The following is a 25,509-nucleotide window of genomic DNA, read 5'->3' as shown; positions in this document are numbered from 1 at the left end:
CTTAATCAGTTTTACAATTATATAGTATCTTTCACTCTCTTATCTTTCAATCTATTTATTATTTATCTAGATACACGATATATACATTATATGGACAGATAAAAGTGTCTACCTATCTGCAGGGGATATAAAACGTCTACACACCTCTGCCAAAACTGCAGATTTTGTGTATTAAAAATGCCACCAGGTTTTATAGGATTTTATGTTTCCTTTTTCACTAAACCGTTTCTGATTTGTTTTCCCCTTCTTTGTCAGTCATTACCCAACCCGCTATATCCTAACACAGGGTCACGGGAGTCTGCTGGAGCCAATCCCCTTCTTTGTATAGATTGCAATTTTTTAATTAACGTGGAACAGTTTCTGACAAGATTTATCTTGATTTCGTTTTTATTGTACAAAAAATGCCATTTTAGTGTGTATGTGTGTGTGTGTGTGTGGGGGGGGGGGGTGATAAATCAATCTATCATACTTAACTCACTGCCATATAAAATGAGAAGCGATACATGTAGAATTTAATATTAATCAATTCAAATTGTCCTGCTAATTAGGGGGAAAAAATGAGGGTCGCCATATATAATCTGCTGTCTTTTATTCTTCATTATTGTCAATGCGGCTATTAAGGGACACAGAGTGCTGTGTGCGTCCCGATTAGTCGTATTCTGAGCCTCCTTCAGCCCCTTCTGCAGTGTTTCGAGCTGAGTTGGATGTGAAGTCAGTAACGATGGGCTGCACAACGTTAAATTCAATCCCTGGTTGTCTCCAGACATTTTTATCACTCGTCTGTCTCAGCGAGTCTACGATGAAAGCCTGGAGACCCGCGTCATTCCGGGATCCGAAAATGCGACACCACCGCTCAGTTAAGCAGACTGACAGAGAAGAGGAAGCAGACTGCGGAAAGTACGGAAATATTTAATAATCCATTTGTAAGTGTGGAAATAATTTACTAAAGCAAAAATTAAAACAATCCAATAAAAAAACGAAAGTAGTGTTTTGAAAACCTTTTTATAGACAATGAATTATTATAACTCTCAGAGCCCGGATAGCTCAGTCGGTAGAGCATCAGACTTTTAATCTGAGGGTCCAGGGTTCAAGTCCCTGTTCGGGCGGTTAAGATTTTTGATTTTTTTTTTTTAATGAAACATTTATTTGACTTGTTAACGTTAATTATATCGACACAAAACGCTACTCTGCAGAGAATGAGTAAACTGAACTTTACATCTGCAGTAAAAGGCCGCACGTGGCTCTCATAGACTGTCCTGCAGCGATTTACAGAAGTCGGCGGCCTCATAAGACACACGAGCGCCACGAACAAGCAGCGATGAATCGAAGTAATTGTTGTAGCAAGAAACCAAATGAATGATCTTCGTGGCTGTCAACGTTTTCTTCCGTCAACTTTACGCTTATTGTAATTCTTTAGGTATTTATTTATTTTTTTTAATCATAATATACATTTAAGACTATCCTTGTGCATCTTCTTCTTCTTTCGGCTGCTACCGTTAGGAGTTGCCACAGCGGATCATCTTTTTTCCATATCCTTGTGCATGCAATGAGTATCATGTATAATGCATAATCCTGTCATTATTTTACAAATCTACACTTTTGCATTAAACGAGGATATATATTAAAAACACATTTTCACTTAGGGTTCACTTTTTAATATGAAGCGCCTATAACGAATAATGATTTTTTTACTTATACTTAAATACTTATATTCAATTTCTTAAAAGCAACAAACTAGTCTGGTCCGAGTGGGATTCGAACTTAATCCGAGTCTTTTTGTAGTAAATGACTTTAAAACACTCGCGGCTGGCGCCTCCGAGCAGCCATGAGTCGAGGTAATTCTGGGTAGCGAAAACCAATCAGATCGCTTTCTGCTACCAAGATTCTACCAAGAATTAAAAGCTCGGGCCAATCGCGGCCCGTATCGGCTACCAAGAATTGACCATTCACAACCCGGTTCGGCAACCAAGAATTGGTCAATAATGGCTAGGTCGGCTACCAAGAATTGGCGAATCACGGCTCGTGTTGGCTACCAAAACTCAGAAAGGGCGGGCCAGCCTCTTGTCAGTTACAGTAATGTATTCTGCAAAAGCTTGTTCGAGTCTGCAAACAGACGTGTTGCGATTTGCGTTTCTTTTTGAACTGTCTAAAAATGTTACTCACGAGCAGGACCGGATTTATATGAAAAGAGGCCCTAGGCTATTCCACTTATGAGGCCCTTTCACCTTCCATTTTTAAGTTTGTAAATTACATGAGAGATAATAAAATTTTGCTAACAATTTGAATGTAGGCCCCTCTTGATCTTGAGGCCCTAGGCTGAAGCCTAGTTAGCCTATAGGAAAATCCGGCCCTGCTCACGAGTGTCGGTTTGTGCAGATATATTTATATTCACGTACACATTTTTAAATGATTTTTTAACCATTCTTGGTGCAGTTTGTTACATTTATTAAATATGTGTGCAAAACGTGTAAAGACAGATATAATAATGTATAAATATAATAAACATTGAATTGTATAATCATTGTTTCATTTTTTATACTTAACACTAATTTCACAAATCGTTCATATCAATGCTAATACAGAATAATAATTATAGTTATAGGCCTACTCTATATTAACATTGATGTTATAAAATATGCTTATAAAATAGACCTACACCTTTAATACTCAGACGCAGACGATTCTAATCGTGCTGTAGAACAGTATGTATATATATATATATATATATATATATATATATATATATATATATATATATATATATATATATATATAAGATGATCCGCTGTGGCAACCCCTAACGGGAGCAACCGAAAGAAGAAGTATAGATATATATATATATATATATATATATATATATATATATATATATATATATAGTATATACAGTATATATTTTCAATCAGGTCCCTTTTCACTACCACGATTCTATCAAGAATTGAACGCTCGGGCCAAAATTTGACCATTCACAACCCGTTTCGGCTACCAAGACTCGGCCAATGACGTCTCGGTAGGCTACCAAGAATTGGCCAATCGTGGCTCATGTCGGCTACCAAAATTTTTTGAACTTTCTAAAAATGTTATTCACGAGTCTCGGTTTGTGGAGATAAATACCCATATTTATATATCTATCTATCAATTATTTATTTATTTATTTATTTGTATATTTATTTAATTTTGTTGAAGGTTTCATAAATGTATTGATTATTGTTGTTTTGCCACCCTTTCATATATTATCAATGTGACGTTTTGTTTGTAATCTGGTAGTTTAAATGGATTATAAACGCATATACACATTTTTTTAAATGATTTTTTTTTATTCTTGGTGCAGTTTATCACAGTTATTAAATATATGTGCAAATGTGTAAACAAAGATAAAATAATGTACAAATATAATAAACGTTGGTGAATTGCTTAATCATAGTTTCATTTTACAGGATAATCTTAAAAAAAATAATAATTATAATATGAAGTGCTATGTAATTATAAAATACATTTGCAACATTTCCAAATAATTATTTTCAACATCAGCTACAAAATATTACTTCCCAAATTTTATAAATACATACAAAGACAAGACTGTGCGCTATAATTTATTCATTCTGATTGTGCTTTCATTTTTATTGTACCCCTTTTGATTATCCGTGCAGCCATCTGAGAGCTCGGTGAAGGTGCTATATAAGTAAGTGAAATGCATTACAGTATTATTTGTTGTAATCCTGCTTCAATAGAATAAATAGGCAGGCAGTTTGTTTAAGTGTAATGTTTAACTGTGCTTGCTGTTCAGGTGTTCCTTTGACAAATCAATCATTCAGTAAAGGGTTTTGTTTAATCAAAAAGAAAACTAAACAACTACACCTGCGATGCAGGACTCAAAGCAGCATTCCGTTGACAAGAAAGTTTTTTTTATTTTTATTTTAGAGATATTTTCTTCCGTTCAGCAATGTGCCGCGAGCGGGATTCGAACCTCTGTCCGTGACATAATTTGTGAAAGATCGTCTCTCAAGATTCGGGCGCAGTCCTGTTGTCCAGCAGAGGGCGCCATGGCCTATGAACAGTAGCCAAATTTGGACCAACCGAACAAGTTAAGACAAGAAAAGGACACGCAAAACGGTGCCTGCTTGAACTGCCCGGGCAAGTCGACGTCTGCGCCTTTATTTACATGAACTTCTCCTCCATACCGCACACACACACACACACACACACACACACACACACACACACACACACACACACACACACACACACATGCTATTTTTCAAGCAAGGGACGCTGTGGAATGGCTGACCCTGCACTCTGACCCCAAAGCTTCAAAGGATTAATGAAGCATATATAAAAAAAATACTTCCGGATTAAAACAGTTTATATCCATAAAAGTACAGTATATATATTCACTTCTGTCAGTATATCTGCTATATATTGCCTTTCTTCGATACATTCTATAGTTACTTATAGCAAGATGAAAGGCACTATATAATGCATATTTGTTGTATGGGAGGCAATATAAGATAGATAGCTAGATGTAAAAAATGCTATATAAAAAATACCACTATATAGGATGAATGGATATCAAGGAAATAAGGACAGATAGATGGAAATGAGAAGCATTATATCATGGAGAGAGAAAAAAGAAAAGGCACTATATAGTGTCATTTAGGAAGAAATATTAATACATGTGAAAGGCACAATATAATAGACAGTTATGAAAGACACTACAGTATATAACTTTCAGATAGATGTGTAAGGCACAATATAATGAACAGATAGATATGAAAGTACACTATATAGATAGATAGAGAGAGAGAGAGAGAGAGAGAGAGAGAGAGAGAGAGAGAGAGGAGGTTGAGAGCCTGTGCACCCAGCACATGATGAGCCACCTTGATTGGGACCTGAGTGCAGTGGGTGACACCTCAGCACCATACTGGGACACTATGAGGTTTCTTTACAGTGGCTGGAGTGCCAATCCTGCCACCAGTCCCCCAAGTGTTCCCTGCAAGTTGGAGGACCTGCTTGTAGGCCTGGATGAAGGTTAACAGCATACCCAGGACAAAGCAACTGCAGGGTAAGGGCCTTACTCAAGGGCTCAACGGAGTAAAGTCACATCTGGTATTTACAGGATTCAGACTGGCAATCTTCTGACTGCTGGCACTGATCTTTAGCCTCAGTGCCAACACTCCACCTTACACTATATAACTGTCAGGTAGATAGACAAGTAGATGTGAAAGTCACTGTATAATTATCAGAAATATCTGGAAGGGGCTATAAAATAAATAGATAAATAAATGTGAAAGGCACTACAGAATAGCTAGATCTGAAAAATACTATGTAATAACTATAGAAATAAAAGTTTGTAAATATGATGAGTGGCTAGGCACTATATCATAGAATCATGGATAGAGAGGAAAGGCACTATATAATGGTTAGATTGATAGAAAGACTGATAAAGGTAAAAGACACTATATAAAAGATAGTTAGGGCAGACTCTATATAACTTTCAGACAGACAGATGATAAAGACATTTTATTATTGATATATAGTTATGAAAGACAGCATATAACTGTCAGATATATATATACTGTGCAATAGAAAGATGGATAGATATATGTGAAAGGCACTATATGATAGATTAATAAACAGATTCTGCTATATAATAAAGAGTTGGCAAAATCACTGATAGACAGGCATACAGACAGAGGTGCTGCTATATAATAAGATAGTAAGGGGACTATATAATTATAAAATAGATAGATAGATAGATAGATAGATAGATAGATAGATAGATAGATAGATAGATAGATAGATAGATAGATAGATAGATAGATAGATAGATGTGAAGGGCACTATATGATAGATAGATAGATAGATAGATAGATAGATAGATAGATAGATAGATAGATAGATAGATAGATAGATAGATAGATGTGAAGGGCACTATATGATAGATAGATAGATAGATAGATAGATAGATAGATAGATAGATAGATAGATAGATAGATAGATAGATAGATATTAACCTTGGTATAGTTGACAGAAACATAAAATTACATAGATCGACTCACCACTACCTCCAGCAGGTCTGGAGAGCACCCCATAGTAATCCATTTCTCAAGGCCATGAGAAGCTATTGCTGCTCAAATTTCATTTTTGTAATGACTCGAGATCTGTTCATTTATTATACATTTTACGTAAGGTGTCTTCTGTTTCTTTAATTTCCTATAGGATATACTAACTGCAGACAGTAGCACATACAGCCCAACATGCTAGTATACCCAAGATTTTCCAAAGTAACATCAAGTCAAAGTTTGAAGGTCTCTAAAGTCCTACACTCCACCACACTACTTTGTAACTTATTCCATGTGTCTGTGGTTCTTTGTGCAAAGAAAACCTCCTAACCTTTGTGTAAAATTTACACTTAATGGGTTTCCAACTGTGCTCGCATATTGTGATCCTAACAATTAGTTCTGAATGCTCTGAAATCACTTCAGTTTCTTTTTTATAGATAGATAGATAGATAGATAGATAGATAGATAGATAGATAGATAGATAGATGTGAAAGACGCTATTAATAGATGTGTCTGTAGAAAAGACACTGTGTCATAGATAGATAATAAATATGAAGGGCTTTATATAATAGCTATATGTAAAATAATATTCATTAATAACTACAGTATATAAAAGGCACTGTATAGGATGAATGGATACACACTAGAAACATGGAGAGATCGATGGAAGTTAATGACAATTATATCATAGATATAGAAAGGCATTATTCTAAATGTGAAAGGCACTATATGTAATATATATTTATGAAAGTCACTATATAACATTCAAATAGAAAGATATGTGAAAGACAATATATAGTAGAGTGATGAATATGAAAGGCACTGTATAACTGTCTAGATAGTTAGAAATAGATATAAAAATCACTATATAATAGATAGATAGACAGATGTACTGTAGCTGATACAGATAGGACAGGCACTATGTATTTCACAAAAACATGGATGGCAATGAAAGGCATTATATCGAAGGCAGAGAGATACAGGACATGCGCAGTACACAGTTGACGGAGAGTGCCCTGTGTGATAGTCACAGAGATAGCTAGCTGGATGATAAAGTCACTACTGTATAACACAGACGGCTATCTAGATGTACTTTATTGACCTTGGAGGAGGAAGTCCTTTCTGCAAAGCGACACAAACCTTGAAGCCACAGTGCGAAATAACAAACCGTATCAGCGCAAGTCCACGGTCTGTGCACATAACACACACCCCACAGCACAGTTGATTTATTTGCTAATTTATTTATGTCTATGTTTATTTGTTTGTTTATTTGTTGGTTGCAGTCCCTCAGTCTTGCCAGTTTTTACGTGCGTGTATTTCTAGACGTGTCGCTGACCCGAGGTGACAGCCGGGTCACGGAGATGCCACGCTAAAGGGCACAAAGCAAGTCGGCGTCCAACAAGTGACTCCCATGTTCTTATCTATCAGTGGGAGGAATAAACGAAGTAATCAGCGTTTAAAGAGACATGTGAGGGCTGCGTCCATCATGAAAGTTTCACGCAGGCCCGTTGTTTAATTGAGAACTACCAGAGGTGTCTTGTTGTCAGTCAGGGTACCTATGGCCGCTGGTTCTCGTAATCACCGCGTTAAACCCCAATTCTCACTTTTAATTGAACACTTCTCTAAGTTAATGACTGCTAACGTCTGCCGTCCGCACTTAAGGCAGACTCCTGCTCACCCCGCAAATTGATAATCTGAAAGTCACATTAGTGGGATGAATTTATGTGAAGATCCATGAGCCCGTCCAAAAAAAAAAAAAAATCAGAGTTGCAGTGTGGGCCAGAAGCCCCTTGCCCTTTGCTCAAAGCCTAGTTTGAACCCAGCAGCCTCATCCGTGTAATGTCACGCGGGCTCACATTACACACCTCGTATATTTAGCAGTGCACTTCAAATGCTAAGGGTCAACCGGCCCGCTTAAATATAGACGTGTCCGGCAGTCGTACCCAGCACCTTGTGCCCGCCCCCCCTTTAAAAGAGCAGCACCAGCCCAGCTCGCCCCGTCTCCGGCACACAGCTCACTCGGGATATCCGCCGCTCGTCCGCCTCCTGCACACTCAGGTAAGGGGATGATAGATGGGATAATGGGAACGGCGCTAATATACAATTATTAAATAAGTATAATTAAGAAAAAAAGGGGAGAAGTAGGCCATTCGAGGATTTATATGCCGATTTAAACTAAACTCTATTCCCACTTTTGTAACGGAATTTTGGGGTCTAAGGTCTGCTAAATTAATATGCCCCGGTAGTGCACAGCTTTATTTTTTTAATTTCTGCTCCTGGAATGGGAATATTGTAGCATCTCGAGAGAGAACATTATTAGTCCCCGGGGAGAACATTTGGCATTATAGGGGCTCGTTTTAAAAAATGTGTAAATGGAGTCCACAGCACCTTATAAAAATGGAAGAAACTGCGTGGCAGTAACTCTAAAACGGGTAAGTAAACGGAAACGAATCTCTCGTCTAAACTGATGATTACAACGTCTAAGACCACGTGTCACACGGGTTTAATTGAATTTTATTTTTTTTATTACAATTATGTTGTATTGATTTCAAATCGGCGCATGCTCCCAACCTCTTATACCAAATATGTGCGTTCTATGCATGGGCGGAGTTTGACTCTAAGGCTGGGGTTAGGGCCGGTTAATCCATTAAACGGCATAATCTGTGGGGGGCCATTTAATGAAAGTTATGGGGTACCTGCTGCAGGCACCAAGGGGGACCATCCCCTAACTCCGACTCCTGGTCGTCGAACTCTGTTTGGGCACAGTTTATGAAAATAAGTGTGTGCGCGCGCGGTCCGTACACCAAGAGGCGCGCGCTCCTTAAAGTTCATGGAGTATACACGAAGGAGCGCGAGCGCCGGACATCGAGGGGGACGTCCGTTTACCCCACCTACAGGCTTCGACCGGCACTGCTTGGGTGATCCTGACAAGCCATTTATTTTTTTTTTTTAGTCTTAACTGTACTGTTGGATATTTATATTAAATCCCAAATTACATAAATTGTTCATAGTATAACCTAGTTCTCATGTACAATAATAGGTTTACAACTTTGAAATTATGAAAAAGTACACAGATCATCTAATATATAGTGCCTTTCAGTCTCTATTATAGCATAATCTAAGGATTTAACACTTTGAAGTTACGAAAAAGTACACAAGTTATCAACCTGTAGTGTCCTTCATGACAAAGTTCCATTAATGATACTGAAATGTTTCCCCCTGTCTGCTTATTGTACTTATGGCAAAATAAATGGGGTTATTTTTAAACAAGATATGTATTTATCAGCATGGCGAAATATTTAGGTATTCTAGAACACGTGCAGGTGGGCTGTCAATATCAAACTGGCTCCGGTGTGTGTGTGTTCACCTCCCGACGCCAGCCCAGGTGTTACTTCTATCTCGCAAGGTTTGGCTCCAACTTCCTTGCGTTCTTGCTCTGAATACACGCATTTATAAAATAGATGGATTTGGATCGTAAAGTTGCAGAATTTTATCATTTTTTTTTTCCTTATTTACTTCATCAAAGAGAGATTTTGCCATGGCGATCCGTCTGCGGTTCAGACCTCCTCACTTTTGCGGTTGGTTTTGGGCTAGCGGCGCATTCACGACGCGGGCACGCGCGCGTCTTTGCACCCGTTTAAGTGGCCGTTTGAGGGCCACTTTTACAGACAGGCGCGCTTATAAGACCTGTTAAAGAGTAAAACCGTGAATGCAAAATGTAGAAGATGGAGTGGTCTCTAATAAGATGCTTATAAAACTGCAAACCAATCCGTAATTGATGTACAAAATGTTTGTGTTTTGAGTCCTTATTGCATTCATTAACTATTAACAAACTGAGGAAACTTTTATCGAAGATTTATTTAATGCATCCGTGGACCCCGCCTAGAAGTTTGAATATAAGACTTCACTTTCAGTGAACACTTTACAAATGTTATTGTTTTAATCAGAATGGATCCCTTCTATCACAGAAACAATTAAGATTGGTAATCGTAAACCACACTAAAGCCCCAATCCACACCCAGAGACGGACAGAAATTAAATGTGAGAATGAAAACTCGAGCCCAGTAACGGGGGGCTTTTCATTAACCGTTAATAATCCGTAAGTGTAAAGTTGCAATTGCGGAACAAACTACTCAAATAGTTGTAGTGACTCTAAACAGCTGGCAAATAAAACAAAAAACGTTCACTTACATGAATCGTGCAACCACTAACTATTAAAAATGAATTTTTTTTTTTTTTTTGGTTAACTATTTTGGCGTCGGGCTCTTCTAAATCTTGGTCCAATTTCCATACCCCTTCTTTCGCCTCCGATTCCACGCAGGCTTAAAATAATTTGATTTGCACCCGAGGGGAGCTCTGCCAACTACGGCTTGCCTTTCAGCTGCTGATGGGCGCGCTTGCAAGCTGAGCCGCCCTGGAGCAACCAGCAAATGTCAAGAACAACAACGACGGCAGAGGTCGTAGTACGGGTCGCGACCGCCCCTTCAGTTTTAGGTTTGTGGACAGGACTATCGCACCCCCGCTATCGACTTGTTAAACGCGTCACTTCTCACGGGGTGTCCTTGTCTGTTCGGCATAACCGGTGTGGGACAGCATTGGGCACAGAGATGCAAGAATCAGCTCGGGATGGTGCGGGGAAACCATTAAGACGGATAAGGCATTCGAGGGGTTGGTTGGGGTGGGGATCCAGCCGCACGGGTTATAAGCTATAGAATAGCCGGTGCATGGCGCACTAACAAGCTTATAGCCTATATGGACGCAAAAAAAGAAACGCCGGCCCTGCCTGCAGTGACCACAAAGAGCACTGTACTGACCACACGTGCACGCGCGCAAATCTGATTTCACCTCGCGCACGGCAGGTAACGCGCATGTCCTTGATGTGGGTTGGAAACGCCACTCGTGCACAGAGAGAACGTGAACAGTCCACGCCGTTGACGCATCGGTGATGCACCATGTTGGCTATTTCAATTATTCTTCTGATGTGTGGATAGATAGATAGATATTGAGAGAGGAGGTTAAAAAATGTATGTTTCCCATTGTATCACCGTTTAAGAGGGGGTTTCGGAGGAGTGCTTCACAACGCGAGAGGCAGAGACGCTTAGTGCGTGTGGTTAAGTGAAGTGAGCATGGAGCAAAGCCCCCTACTCGATCTATCGTCACTTATCGGAGTTTATTTGCAGAATGGGTTAAGAATATGATGCACCGTTTTTAAAAGGTGACCCTCTTTTTGCTTGCTCTCCTATCCACCCTGCCTCTCAAGTAATGTATCTGCTCTCGTGAGTCAAGAACTTTTTGTTTTTTGGGTCCGATTGGATTGCAGAATTGCTGTAACTCCTTGTTTAGTTTTAACCATAAATGCCTGACTCGTCCCCTTAGTTCAAGATGGCCAGTTCGCAGTGCTCAAATTCCAAATAAACCTCAACAAAGCCGACCAAGCAGGAATTATACAACGATCCTTTGATTTCTCCTTTGTGTTGTCGATTAGCATCACCCAACACCCTCTGTCAGCAGATCGGACGGACGCAGCGCACGGGGTTGTCCGGGTATGTCCTGTCCAGCTCTGTCTGTCTGGATGTCTCACCCGCTCTGAGCCAGCAGGTGGCAGTGCTTTGCAGCACACAAGAGAGAACAACACTGGGCCTCCAAGAATCAAAATTTTGGGTCCCAAAGTCGTCTATCTACCCACCCGTATGATCCTGAAGGGCAACTATGCAAAATTTGGTGCAGATGGGTCAACTGGATTGTATAAGGAGCAGACAAACCAACAGATAAACATTTGATTTTGTACATCCAGATTATATTCGAGATGCCGCAGAGTTTCGTGTCACTGATTTAGCCAATCGCCGCATGCAGAATTACACTCTTAATTAAATCCTGGTTCTCTAATGGCCTCTTACTGGGTTGTACAGTTGCTAGAGCCTTTGCGTGAAAAAGATCTGCTTCATTCTGTTAAGACTTCTTTACATACGTAGTTGGTTCTTGGGGCTTTGTGAAAGTTTCTAATGTGTGAACAAAATAGAAGTCTTATTTTAATGTGTAGTAGGCAGGATACTAACAAATCAAGAGCATCTGAACCGAGCCTGTATGATTGTATGCATCAAGGGTCCTTTGAAAATCGGGAACCCTTTTGAGGTTTCATAAATGTATCTTTTCCTACCTATTAATGGAACCTGTTGTGTATGTAAATAAGTTCCTCCTAGAACCTTCAAAAACTTTTGAGAACCAAAAATGGCTCGATTACGGCCTCTGTAACCAGTAGGGGGCACCACTGAGCCCCAAACCTCAGACACAATCCCACCCAACTCAGTTGCAGGTTCAAATATTGTCCCGTTCATCAATCACAGTAACTTAATACACAGGTAAGCAGAAATGAAGTACCACAAACCTCACTCCTCCTCTGCCTCTCGATGCTGACTCCCTGATCAAGGTGAGGTGGCATCTTTGATTTTTTGGACCCAAGAGTCGTAGCCTTGCACCACAGAAGCAGTTCTCGGTCACGTGGAAGCTCCCCAAAACGTGGAGAACTTCTGCCAGCAGCGCCCTCTGGTGGCACCCAAGGAATCCAACAGGGTTGCTCTTCAAAACTACAGGTGCCCAACCTGGGACCATGCCAGAGAGGCACTGCCACCTGTCCTATGGGGTGTGACTTGTCTTCAGTAGATGAAGTCCCCTGTCCATGCATTAGTCTTTATCCCCTACTGGGATCACAATTAGATGTCATGCTGGTCGGGTTGTACCTCCATCCATGCTGTCCTTCCATTGTGGTCTCTGGGCCAGGTAAGATTTTAGTTCTTCATCCCAGTTAAGATTTCTGCACACCCATTATGGCATCTACACATCACTCTGAAGAACCGCTTTGGCACCTTGATATTTAATAGTGTAACGGACACATGTGGTGGCATCTTCTGAAAAGGAAATTTTAAAAATGTAAAAAAGTACTGACTGCATGGTGAGGGTGATGCTGTTTCTTTACCTGCATGAAAAAAAGCTTGGCTTTCATTCCAAGTAATTTCTGTCTTCAAATCTTCACAAAAATGTGTGCGATTTATATTTTTGATATGGATCAGGTCCAATTTTCAGCTTCAAGGTTTCATTTAAACTGATGATGTAATGTTTCAGGCTCCTTTTGAATATGATTTGAGTACTTTTGGAGCCATTTCTGTCTGCTTATCTCATTACCCGTTGTGTGTGCGCGTAAGAATGTGTTGAGAACAATAGCACATAAAAATGAAAAATTTCAGTCCGGATGAAAGTTCTTACCATTGTACAATTTTAGGAGTATATTGATTTAGGCTTAACTACTTGAGTAGTGAGTGTTGGTTATATGCCATTTGGTATGGGGTTTGTAAAAGTAGTGTTAATGTTTATGTGCCATCTGTTGGAATGAGAAATTATTACCTCATGCATTATAAAATACATTTCAACAGATGGTGCACTGCAAATGTTAACATTGAATGCATGGAGGTCTACATTGATTTATTTAGATTTCAAACCATTGTAGACGAGTAGCACAGCTAGTCCACATTAATAAAAGGTACCTGTATTCATCTGGTTGTGATGTCCCTGCCATTCTAACAGATGGTGCATCATACGTGTGTAGTAATGCATTTAATTACAAATGTTTGTGCCATCTGTTGGCAATGAAAATGTGGTGCATTTTATTACTTAAATGGTTTTATGTACCATCTTTTGGGATGACGGACACAACACTTGGATGGACACACAGACACATAATGTATCCTTTTATTATATTTAACAATATATTAATAAAAATGTCACATAATCCACACAAGGCATATGCTCACAGTCCCCAAACACAAGTAATGTGAGATTTTCTTGGATTTTTTTTTTTTTTTTTTGTGATGCGCCATCTGTTGGATTGACAAATGCCAGACATTTTTCTTAAGGATGTTTGCACCATCTGCTGAAATGGCAAATGTGATTTATTACTAAAAATATTTGTTATGCACCAACTTTTTGAATGACAGACATATCAGCTGGAATGGACACGCAGACACGCATCCTTTTATTAAGGTGGATAGTGTGTGTGTGTGTGTGTGTGTGTGTGTGTGTGTGTGTGTGTGTGTGTTTTTCTCAAACTTGACTCTCTTCACAAATATGGAAACGGGTACGAAAGGAATATTAACACAAAAAAAGATCAAATGAGTAACACTGGTTACAAACTAATATCAAACATTTGTGTTTTGTGGAGACGCTACATGGGAAAGGTGGGCTCAATGATGATAATGCATTTTATTTATATATGCATTATTATAATGCACTGTTATTGTCATGGTTGAGTTCAGGCTTGGAGTGGTGGTGAGGAGCCCATGTCTCCCCACCGGCGGGCTGCACTTCATGCTTGTCCATTCCAGGATGCCCTCACTTGTCCAGAGTCTCCATTAACACAATCACAGCAGGCAATGAAACCTCAAGTACTCTGGTGGAGCACCCGGCCATGGGGAGAACGTGCAGACCCTGCGGAGATGACAGTTAGACTCGGATTCCTGGAGCTGTGAGCTAGGTTTGTTGATCGCAGCTTCATTGCCCTGAATATTTTATTTGTATCTGGTTTTAAAGTTCCAAACATGAGATACTGAGGAGATCATTTCTGAAATGAGACTGAAGCCAAGACTCTGACAGAATTTGGTTGGAATGAAAATAAGACCCTCTTGAAGTCCAAGGAGCTTCCAGTGACATTTTGTCTTGAATTTCTCAAGTGGAATGCTCAGGAGTTGCCTGGCAGACCCACTTCAAAATTATTTGGCCACATTTGTCTCCTAACTTGGGCATGCAGCTTCTTAACCCTTTAAAGCTGGCATGATGGGCATTTTCCAATTCACCCATAATCTAATATCTTGATGCCACAAGTCCTCAACCCCGATTGGCTTCCTCTGCGTAGACCGTCTGTCATTGCTCGGTGCGCATGTGGCGTTTCCAGATGCTTCAAGATTAATCAGGATGGCACGACAGTAACATGGGCAAGTTTTGAAATCCGTCAAGTGTCACTGATCAAGCTCGTGGCATTTTGCCTGGCATGAGCGAGTGTTGTTGCAGTTGCTCGTGTGTTTTGTATTCTGCAGGTTATAAACCAGTCTGATTTGCTAATTATTATTTATTTTGTCCTGTCGCCTCTCCCTCTACTCGGCGGTCACTGCTATCACTTGTGACACATCACAGAACTGTAAGCCCGGCTGTTGGCCTTGGCCTGATGAGGAGTGAGGAGCTCCGACAACCAGAGGCGAGCTGATAGCCGGGTGCAGCTGTTCCAAAAATGTAATGGGTTCCTAAATTTAGACATGACCTTCATACACAGCTCGACGGGAATAAGAGAGGAACTTTGCAGGGGGGGTTAGGGGGTCGGCTGGAACTGAAGGAGAAATGGACAAAAGCAAAAGGAGAAAAGTGAAGGATCGATGAGCTTGGCAGCCTCGGTGATATCTACAAAGCACTTAGGAAGTACTGGAGCAAGAGCAGCAATTTACAGGTTGGCACTTGGCCAGTCTGCCAGCACCTTTCATTTTGTATCACTTACATTTCCATCTTTGATTTTTCTAATGACTTAATGGAAGTTTAAAAGGAGCGTGGAGCCAGAATTTGCCCAACCGCCGTTCAAAAGACACACTTGTGCCGTAGCCGGCTACCCTGGGCTCTTATGAGGCCTAGCCGAACGTGTTTTGAGATCAATTTTCAAATAATCCATTTAAGAATTAGCGTGTTAGCGTTGCAGTGCTCGTTTCTAACCGGGAACGCCGGACTTGGTGCTGACACCGCGGCCGTGCACGCGCACCGACGTCACTTGGCCCGCGGACAAAAGAGCTTGAGCTGCGCATGTCGGCGATTGTCACAAAAACGAGGGCACAGCTCGAAACTGTCCACGTTAAGTTTGATCACCCGTCAGATCCTTGATTTAATGCACCTTTAGCTATGAGGGGCACTGCACAAAGTCGTCGGGGGTTGTAGAAGATCCGTCGACTTGTTACCATAGGTCACATTTGTTTTATTCCAGGGACCCTGTAGATGACGATATAATACTTTAGCACACGTACGATTTCAAATTAAGTAATGAACTATATTCTTCCATTGTATACAAAATCCATTTGATTTGTTGCAAGCGTTAACTACGGCCAGGGCTGCCAGATTTCCAAAATCACAGCCACCATTTCGAGCGACCACAAAAAGATGTTAAGGAACAAAGGTAGACAAAAATGAAATTATAATTATAGATACATGTATGTAAATAATTCATATATAGAAGAGAACGTATAAAATAGATTAATCTTGATTTTTTTTTTTACTTGGTTTACTTACACAAGCACTTAGTACGAGTACTAATGCAATATTTCAATGCATACTAAACTAACACGATTATGCGGTAAACATTTTGCGCAGTTTGTATTTAACCTCCAGTTATTTTTCTTTCAACACAGATACGGGTATGTTTGATATAACTTGTAACGTGTTTCATATAATACGACATATATAATAAAGCACATTTGTAGATACCTTGTTAGTCGAAGTCTTAATCAGTGTCGCTTCACTTTCAAAACGAATTACTCGCGAGCACAAGAAACGCACGACGATACGAATGCGCGCGAGTCAAACACTCGGATTGAGTTCAGTTAGATTTTATTCGTAAAAGGTGGTACGCCAGGCTATCTACAAAAATTTAACAATGCACTTAATATTCATTATAGAAATTCGTATTAAGATTTTTTTTCTACACGCGTTTTATTCATTCGGTTTTCAGTGGCAATGCGGGACTCGATTTGTCTGGACTCGGGACAATCCCGCTCAAAACGGGACGACTGGCAACCGTGCTTGTGACGTGACGTAGTTTGTGTATTGTTTACAAAGCCGTATCCATAACACTACTAGTAACGACTATACTATACAATACTACTGTACTGATATGTCCTTTGTATAGTTAAGTTTCAGACATCATTCCAGCGAGCGTTGGTGGTATAGTGGTTAGCATAGCTGCCTTCCAAGCAGTTGACCCGGGTTCGATTCCCGGCCAACGCAAGTGTTTTTTTTTATTTTTTTATTTAACATATCTAAAAATATATTTTTATACTTAAATATTGGATGGAGTCTCCACAGAATGGGGGATTTCATTTGAAATAAAAACTTGCGGAAGGAATAGTCCTATTTTTTTGATCTCCTTAGTCTGTCGAGCTTCTCGGCTCGCTTTTATAAAATCTTGTGTTGGTAAAGCGAAATGCAACAGTGTCCACGGTGGAAGACGCTTAATGCTATAAACAAAGATTATTTGCTTTGCTTAAACACTGCCTTTTTTGTTGGGACCGGAAAACAGACAAGCCTCTTGGCAAACACTGCAGCAGCGTGACTAAGGCCTTTGTGCAAGTCGCTACAAGACCAGGCGACCAAGAGCGCGCATGAAGAGGAGCGGCCTGAGCCTCCATTCCTCTCTCTCGGTCAGGTAAAGGAAGCTCCTTCGGTGCTTTGCATACGCACATCCTCCGCCCCATGCGCAGCAGAGAGCCTTTGTGACTAAGCGCCTACAACACGTCAGACTCCGGGTCAGAGTCGTGCGGATGTAAAACGCATCACTGCCACGGATGTGCTTCCATTCTGCGGTTACTGCACGGAACAGCATCAAGTGGTGCAGCGGTGCAGGCAGTCACGTCCGCGGAAGACACCACGCCCACACGACAGGACCGCCCCATACCCGCGTAGCCACGCCTCCATTTACCGCAAAGGATGCAGAATGATGATGCTGCTCCCGCCCGGCCCGCTCGCCTTCTTTACGGATATCTGGGATGCCGTATGAAGAAAGTTGTAACTTTTATATAAATCTATATGTATATCTGTACACGTGGTTAAATACAATTTTTTCTTTTTTTTTTTTCCCCAACACCGATCGAAGGAAGCATGCGGAGGGCCAATAGCGAAAAGTAGATCAAGATGATACCCCACTGGAAGGCAATAGAAAAGATAATCAGAGACGCGACGACTGGTCTGTCTCATCTGCGCATCTGCAGAAGGAAAATCCTAATCAGAATTTTATTCATCGGTGCGTCACACCTGACGAATTGAAGATGATTTTTTCCCTATTTTGTTTTTTTCCTAACTTCTCACAGCCGGAGAGCGAGTATATCGTAAAGGACTCCCCAACAAACCCTTTAAACTCAATCGTGTAAATCCACTGCACTTCTGAAAACCGGATAAGCGCACATTTTATTGGTGACCGTTATCGGCATATACGAGTTCAAAAGGCTCGGGTGCAAGAAATGCAGAGTAGCCTTAAAAAGTCCACATCTGTCTCAATGACCGCACCAATAGCCATGAAAGGCAGCATGTATTAGAAAGGCATTTTTCTAGTATATGGTGCCCTACACGTCATTCTATCATATAGTGCCTTTCACATCTATTTACCTTTCAGTGTAGCATGTAGCATCTTTCATATCCGCCTAGTGTATAGTGCTTTTTTTTTTTTGCATCTGTCTATTATACAGTGACCTTGTTATCTATTGTATAGAAGCACATCTGTCTGTCTCTGTCTGTCTGTAGTGCCTTTGCCATCTCTTGATTTTACAGAAGCTCCTCTATCCGTTTAGCTATGTATCTTAATAGCAATAACCATGATAGTAACACCAGCAGACCCCCGTGACCCTGTAGTTAGGATAAAGCGGGTTGGATAATCGATGGATGGATGAAAGGAAAATCTGTCATAGTGCCTTTCACATCTGTCCATCACTATTGGCCTCCATCTCTTATATAGTGCCTTTCATTTATCTCTGCGTTAGTCTTATTTCTATCGGTTTCCTTTATTTAATGTTATGCATATACAATATAAACAATAAAATGTCCTTCATGTCTGTCTAGCTTGTATACAGTGCTCTCCAGTTATCTGTCATAGTGCCTTTCACATCCATCTATTAATTATATAGTGCCCATTAGGCGGCAGCACCTCTATTAGTTTTTGCAGTCTGTTATATTGTATAGTGCCTTTCACATCTATTTACCTATTAATTTATATAATGCCATCTGTTATAGAGTAGCACACGCTCTGTCTATATAATATATGGAGTATTTGCTATCTCAATTATGACAGCACCTCTGTCTGTCTCTCGTCCTGCCAACTACACCAAATACTTTGTATCCATGATTTTCTACCTGTCTTCTGTGAATTGGCCATATTAACTCGCGGTGAACCTGCGCCCTTATTCTTTACAGTCTGATGTGCAGCCCAGGATGGTTTTGCACGATGTTCACTCAAATGGTCAAAATGCAATAATGCTGATATCGGAGATGTTCACAGGTCTAGGGGCCTTGTCATTAGTTGGGCATCAGACGTGTGGGTTCTGGACACCTCCAACTAGACTTTCAAATTCTGGCTGGTCCTGTCTCTTATTTCATTGTATTCTTGTCAATTGTGTTCTGAACAGACATGCAAGAAATAAAAAGTTCGTTCATCTTCATCCATCAAGCAGGCCTTCCTTCACAAAGCATTGAAGAATACAACTCGGATCCATCAGATGATTATAAATCACAGGGATGTTAACGCTGGCAAGGGCCTCAGGGTTAAATAAATGAGTGAAAGTAAATGGCAGTGAAGTATGGAGATTTCCCAAATCCTTTCCATACTACTGGATTATGTTATAAAATGCGCCACGCTAATACATTTTTAACTGTGTATGAAATTTTGAGTTTTCCCGATGGACCAGCAGGACTGGCGAGTGAAAAGCATCACATAGCTGGACCGCAGTTTGTGTCATTTAGAGGTTTGATTTGAATTTCTGAAGTCCCGCATTGAACAGATTGTGCCCGTTCTCTGTCTGACGTCGAGGTGTCGCTGATTTTTGCGACATTCGCACTTCACGTCGTGTCCTTGAAGAGACAGGGACTCGTCCTCTGCTCCCGCCCACTCATCCTGACTGCCCCGCCCACCGGCCTATCCCGCTCTGCCTGACTCACGTCCACGCCCCCTGACGTCGTAGCCTCTCATCATCAGCCCCACCCCTCCGCCCTACTGCTTTTCCTCCTCCTCCTCTTCGCCTTCCTTCCTCATTGCAACATCTCCGGTTGAGGACCACTTTTGGACCTTTCGCTGACATCGCAGCGCGCTTCATTTCGCTCCAGAACTCCGGCGTTATCCCTCAGTAGGTGAGAATTCATCCCGCTCTGCCTTTCTCGTCTAAGTCGCCGCAGCTTCCTGCTCATCCTCGGCAAGGTCACTGAAGGCGCAAGGGCGACAGTTAGGTGAGAGCGGAGGGATCGGGTTACGCGGCACCCGGCCGGCCCCTCCGTGGCGTGTTAGAGAAAGCGAGGAAAAGAGGTGGGAATCCGAGAACGGGGGGGGGGGGGTCGCGATTAGATTGAAGGTTCAAGATGCCGGTCCGTTGGAATGGGGTGGTGTGGAGGGAGGTTGGGGTTTATGAACAGTTAATGACAGCTGCCACCTGTCTGTCTTGCTGCTGCGTCCGTGCCGCACTTGTGGCTCCTGTGCGCTCCCCCCCCACCATACCAAAGCTACCCCCCGACAACACGCGGCTTGACACGAGTGCGACACCCACGGCTCGGTTTGTGACGCAGTGTCTCTCTTTGGGAAGATTCGCCCCCCCACCCCCAAACGGTTACGCCGCTTCGTCCTAAAAATCCACCGTTTTTGATGGAAGTTGCGTATTAAACGGTTCTGAAGGTTACGGGTCCGGTGGAGTACCGCAGTTGACTTCTCTCAGGCGCATTCCACATCGTCACTTGTTGCCCCATTTTCGTTGTTCAATTGTGGATGGACAATGGGGGGGGGGGGGGGGGGTAGTCTTGGGTCTGCTCCGGACGTTATCAACGAAGTGATCTCCCCTGTCTGCATCTCCACAGTGAACCGTGAAATTGAGCTGACATCTCCTAATTCTCCCCGTTGGCCTCGTCTCCACTCCCGTTTCACTCGCTCGTTCGCTCGCTAAAACCCATTAATCTCCGTCTGGACAAACTTCTTCACATTTGAGCCACTCAAACTCTCTAAAGTGAAGGAGTGCCGCTTGAAATTAATAAAAAATGGTGAAAGTTGTGGTGCAGCCGATTAGATCACCGCCTGTCTCCTCATTCAGGTCTGCACACATTGTGGAGTTCTGAGCTACTGAGTTGACTTCACCACATCTCCTCGCTGTAATAGCTGATTTGTTTCTGACCTCCCAGTTTTGCCTCCTTCCCTTTTAGCACCACATACTGGTCTCTACTGGTATTCTGATCGTTGCTGGTCTCTACCTAGCGTGTCCTCCGCCACCACCTCTTTCTTGGTCCTCTCCCTTGATGCCCAGTTTTTCCATAGCCCTTCACACTTGTGCTTTATTAGGCCCAGGTGACCTTGGCAAAGGGCATTCTTTGACACCGCAGACCCCTCCAGCGCATCTGCAGCCACGTCCTCCTCCTCTTATTAATTCTCTTGCTTGGTCATCTCGGATTTCCTCCGTCTCCCTAGGTGGGTTGTGCCAATTTGCAAGGACTGCCCAGTTTTGCCACCCCCAATTATCAACACAGTAGCGCCGTAAGTGTGGGTGACACTGAGCAGGAAGTTGGCACCTCTGCTGTGTGGCCTCATTTAGGTTGTGGGGGACAGGTCCGGGTCACATGGCACTCTTTGGAAATTGGCTAGAAGCAGGTCTCGTTACAAAGTGCCCTGAGCAGTTACTCAGCTTGCTTATGCCAGACCCCCACAGACCCCTGGATGACTTCTCCTCTTTAGAGATTTGATTGTACTCTTACCAGTGCAGCTCACGGAGTCCTGGGTTGTTGGATGCAGTACGTGATTTCTTTTTTCTTCTTCGCCTTGGGACTCAAATCACTTTCTCAGGTGGTCCCCTTTGGTCGTCTATTTCACTGAGCTTTGTATTGGTGAAAAGACCCCTTGCCATTAATAGCCCCTGGGCCCACACCCAGAATGTCCTGAAGGGTAATTGACAAATAGATGGGTCAGAGAGTTGAGGAGACATCTATCTGATAGACTTGTTGCTTTGCAGCGTCAAAATGCCACACGAATACCCAGCGTTGTCCCCAGAGCAGAAGAAGGAGCTCTCAGAAATTGCCCAGAAGATCGTCGCCCCCGGAAAGGGGATCCTGGCAGCCGATGAGTCCACCGGTAAGGATCGTCCTGGAATCTCGCCACTGGGAGGCAGGTGTTGGCAGAGCTCTAACCCGCTCCTCTCACCCTCTATTCTCTCGCTTGCCCTCTTTGACTTGCAGGCAGTATGGCCAAGCGCATGCAGCAGATCAACGTGGAGAACACCGAGGAGAACCGCCGTTTCTACCGCCAGATCCTCTTCTCTGCCGACGACCGCATGAAGGGCTGCATCGGAGGAGTCATCTTTTTCCACGAGACCCTCTACCAGAAGAACGACGCTGGGCAGCTCTTCCCTAAGGTCATCAAGGACAAGGGCATTGTTGTGGGCATCAAGGTAGGTCCAGTAAGCTTTATGCAGGGCACTCCTAACTTTTTGTACAGAGCCTTTTCGGGTGGAGTTTGGACATTGAATGGTGAAGAAGCCATCTTGCTTGGCACAGGACCTCCTCCTTTTATTTTCAGGGGAGTTGCCGGTCACTGGTACCAATTGCCTTTGTTGCCAGTGACTCTTATTTTCTTCACTTTCTCTGTCTTGCAGGTTGACAAAGGTGTCGTCCCCCTGGCTGGCACCAATGGTGAAACCACCACCCAAGGTGAGAATGCCCACCTGACTCTGATTTTTTGCCACTCTATCTAGTATTACCGTTTTTTTATAATTGTATTTTTTCTTCCCCATCGTTTGGATCCTTCAGGTCTGGATGGGCTCTCTGAAAGGTGCGCCCAGTACAAGAAGGATGGGGCAGACTTTGCCAAGTGGCGCTGTGTGCTGAAGATCACCCCCACCACACCTTCCAACCTGGCCATCATTGAGAATGCCAATGTCTTGGCTCGCTATGCCAGCATCTGCCAGCAGGTAAGTGACATGGCGTGAGTGCCACCAGATGTACACCACTATGGCAGAGGGGATGGTTAGCTGATACCCTGTCCCCTTTTTTTTTTTTTTTCTTCTTAGAATGGCATCGTCCCCATTGTTGAACCCGAGATCCTGCCCGATGGAGATCATGACTTGAAGCGCTGCCAGTATGTCACCGAGAAGGTGAGGTCTAAAGTGCCATATGGTTGGCAGTATCTTTTTAGCCCCATTTGCCACGTTTACCCACTATTGTCTTGCCTATGTAGGTTCTGGCTGCAGTGTACAAAGCTCTGAGTGACCACCATGTCTACCTGGAGGGCACCCTGCTCAAACCCAACATGGTGACCGCTGGCCATGCCTGCACCCATAAGTATGCCCCTCAGGAGATCGCCATGGCAACAGTGACTGCTCTGCGCCGCACTGTTCCACCAGCAGTGCCAGGTTAGATGTCCCATAGTGGTGAGCATTTTACTGCCAGCTTGGCCCCTTGCTCCTTTCCAATTGTCCCACTTCCTCTTGTTGTTTGTTCTTCAATAGGAGTCACTTTCCTGTCTGGAGGTCAGAGCGAGGAGGAAGCCTCCATGAACTTGAGTGCCATCAACCAGTGCCCCCTGCACAAGCCCTGGGCCTTGACCTTCTCTTATGGCCGTGCCCTGCAGGCCTCCGCGCTCAAAGCCTGGAGTGGCAAGAAGGAGAACGCTAAAGCGGCACAGGAAGAGTACATGAAGAGGGCCATGGTAAGACTCCGCCAAACCACCCCACCATGCCCAGTCGGCTTGCACCCCCTTCTCATCTCTGCTCCTCTCGCTTTTTCTTTTCCAGAATAATAGCCAGGCTGCTGTAGGAAAATACGTCTCTACAGGAGACCAGGGAGCTGCTGCTGGTCAGTCCCTCTTTGTGGCCAACCATGCCTACTAAAGCCAGCTCCACCTCCAGTGGTCATCTAACGTGTCACCCGATGCTGTGAGGGGGAACCCTTTGCTGGAAGGCTGGAGGAAGTGGGAGTGTGGCGAGCACCCACCCGTCTACCCCGCGTACCGTAGTGTGTTGTAGCTTTAGTGGCAATGCTGTAGTCTGTCAAAGCTGGCCCTGTATCCCCGCGTGATGTCGCCTCCTGTGTCCCAGCGTGTGCCTTCACGGATATCATGAGTCAAACGGAACTTGATATTTAAAACGAACACGAGCAAGAAATGAACACCTGCTTGTCCGTCGGTCCATCTGTCTGTGTTTGTATGTTGCTGTCTGGAATATAATAATAAAAAAATAAAGGAAATCTCTCAAACGTGTGTTGCAGTGGTCAGTGTCTTCCCCGAGCAACATGAGGTGGTCTGTAGGGCTACGACACCAGTGCTTGTTCATCCATTCCAGTAAGTGGTCACGCAGTCCGAGCGCTTCCTACCATGGCCAAAACTGGACACGACCCGGTGACCCCTAGGAACATGGGGATCTACAATTAAAAAAGGGAATGATGGGAATCTGTAAGGTGTGGCAGCATGAGTGGCGCAGGACCCCTTACGCCTAAATAGTGTCAATGGCAGAAGAGGACATGACGTGTCAGGTGTCATTGCTGCTGAACTCGGCAGTACCCCGTGAGGCACAGCCCAGCGTCGCCCAACCACGTCCTGTGCATTCAGGGAGATGGGCGCAGGTTTGGATTTCTCTCTATGCCAGTCGTGCAAGCAGACTGCAGTACGTGTGAGGTCAGTCATGTAATGCCCCTACATCATGAAACGCTCTCAACGTCCGTCACGTAACACCCATCACATTAGATTGGGATTAACATTGGGGCCCCGTTACGCTATGGTGAAGATTAGGGTTATGGGTGGGTTATCTGGGTCAAAGGGTGTTTTGTGACTGATGTTGTGGGTATTACCTGATCTATGTCATAGGTATTGCCCTTCTCGAAGAACATGGGATGTGGCCAAAGCAAGTCTGCCGTGCTGTGTTTGCAATAAATACAGAATTTATGATGTGGCCAAAACAAGGCTGATGCATTCAGGGAAACGGCCACAGGCTTTTATGTTAATGGCAGCCCTTGCCAAGAACAGACCCGACAGTAGAAGGACACGGGATGTTGGATTTGTGATGTGGCCATAGCAGTTCTGATGTGCTGAACTAAACTACCACGGGTTTCTTTTTGAATGGAAGCCCTCTGTGGGAATGGACTGAGTAGCACAAATGGCTTCAAGCTATTATGTACATAAGGGTTACTTAAGAACGCCTTGAAATTGCTTCACTTTATCATTTGTCTGGTGCCTTGTGACTCGCCCATCCATCCATCATCCAACCCGCTATATCCTAACTACAGGGTCACGGGGGTCTGCTGGAGCCAATCCCAACCAACACAGGGCACAAGGCAGGAAAATAAAACTCCGGGCAGGGCGCCAGCCCACCGCAGGGCACACCCCCACACACTAGGGACAATTTAGAATCGCCAGTTGTACCTAACCTGCATGTTTTTGGACTGTGGGAGGAAACCCAAATAGATACTGGGAGAACATGCAAACTCC

The 25,509-nt window shown here is 43.0% G+C and overlaps 1 protein-coding gene and 2 non-coding genes across 3 annotated transcripts; all 3 read left to right on the top strand.

The window, feature by feature from the left end:
* Positions 1-1,033: 1,033 nt before the first annotated feature.
* Positions 1,034-1,106, top strand: trnak-uuu (transfer RNA lysine (anticodon UUU)). Its single transcript has one exon. It is a non-coding gene; the product is annotated as a tRNA-Lys (tRNA).
* Positions 1,107-7,975: 6,869 nt separating this feature from the next.
* On the top strand, positions 7,976-24,272 carry LOC114661698 (fructose-bisphosphate aldolase A-like). Its single transcript, XM_028814858.2, has 9 exons — positions 7,976-8,120; positions 22,046-22,164; positions 22,269-22,480; positions 22,685-22,739; positions 22,839-22,999; positions 23,099-23,182; positions 23,266-23,440; positions 23,537-23,736; positions 23,822-24,272. The coding sequence occupies exons 2-9, from the start codon at positions 22,053-22,055 to the stop codon at positions 23,915-23,917; spliced, it is 1,095 nt and encodes a 364-aa protein (XP_028670691.1). The 5' UTR covers positions 7,976-8,120; positions 22,046-22,052; the 3' UTR covers positions 23,918-24,272.
* trnag-ucc (transfer RNA glycine (anticodon UCC)) lies at positions 17,016-17,087 on the top strand. The gene has a single exon. It is a non-coding gene; the product is annotated as a tRNA-Gly (tRNA).
* Positions 24,273-25,509: the final 1,237 nt, after the last annotated feature.

The sequence above is a fragment of the Erpetoichthys calabaricus genome, chromosome 12, assembly GCF_900747795.2.
Source record: "Erpetoichthys calabaricus chromosome 12, fErpCal1.3, whole genome shotgun sequence".
Taxonomy (NCBI): domain Eukaryota; kingdom Metazoa; phylum Chordata; class Cladistia; order Polypteriformes; family Polypteridae; genus Erpetoichthys; species Erpetoichthys calabaricus.
This window is presented reverse-complemented; position numbering and strand designations above follow the sequence as displayed.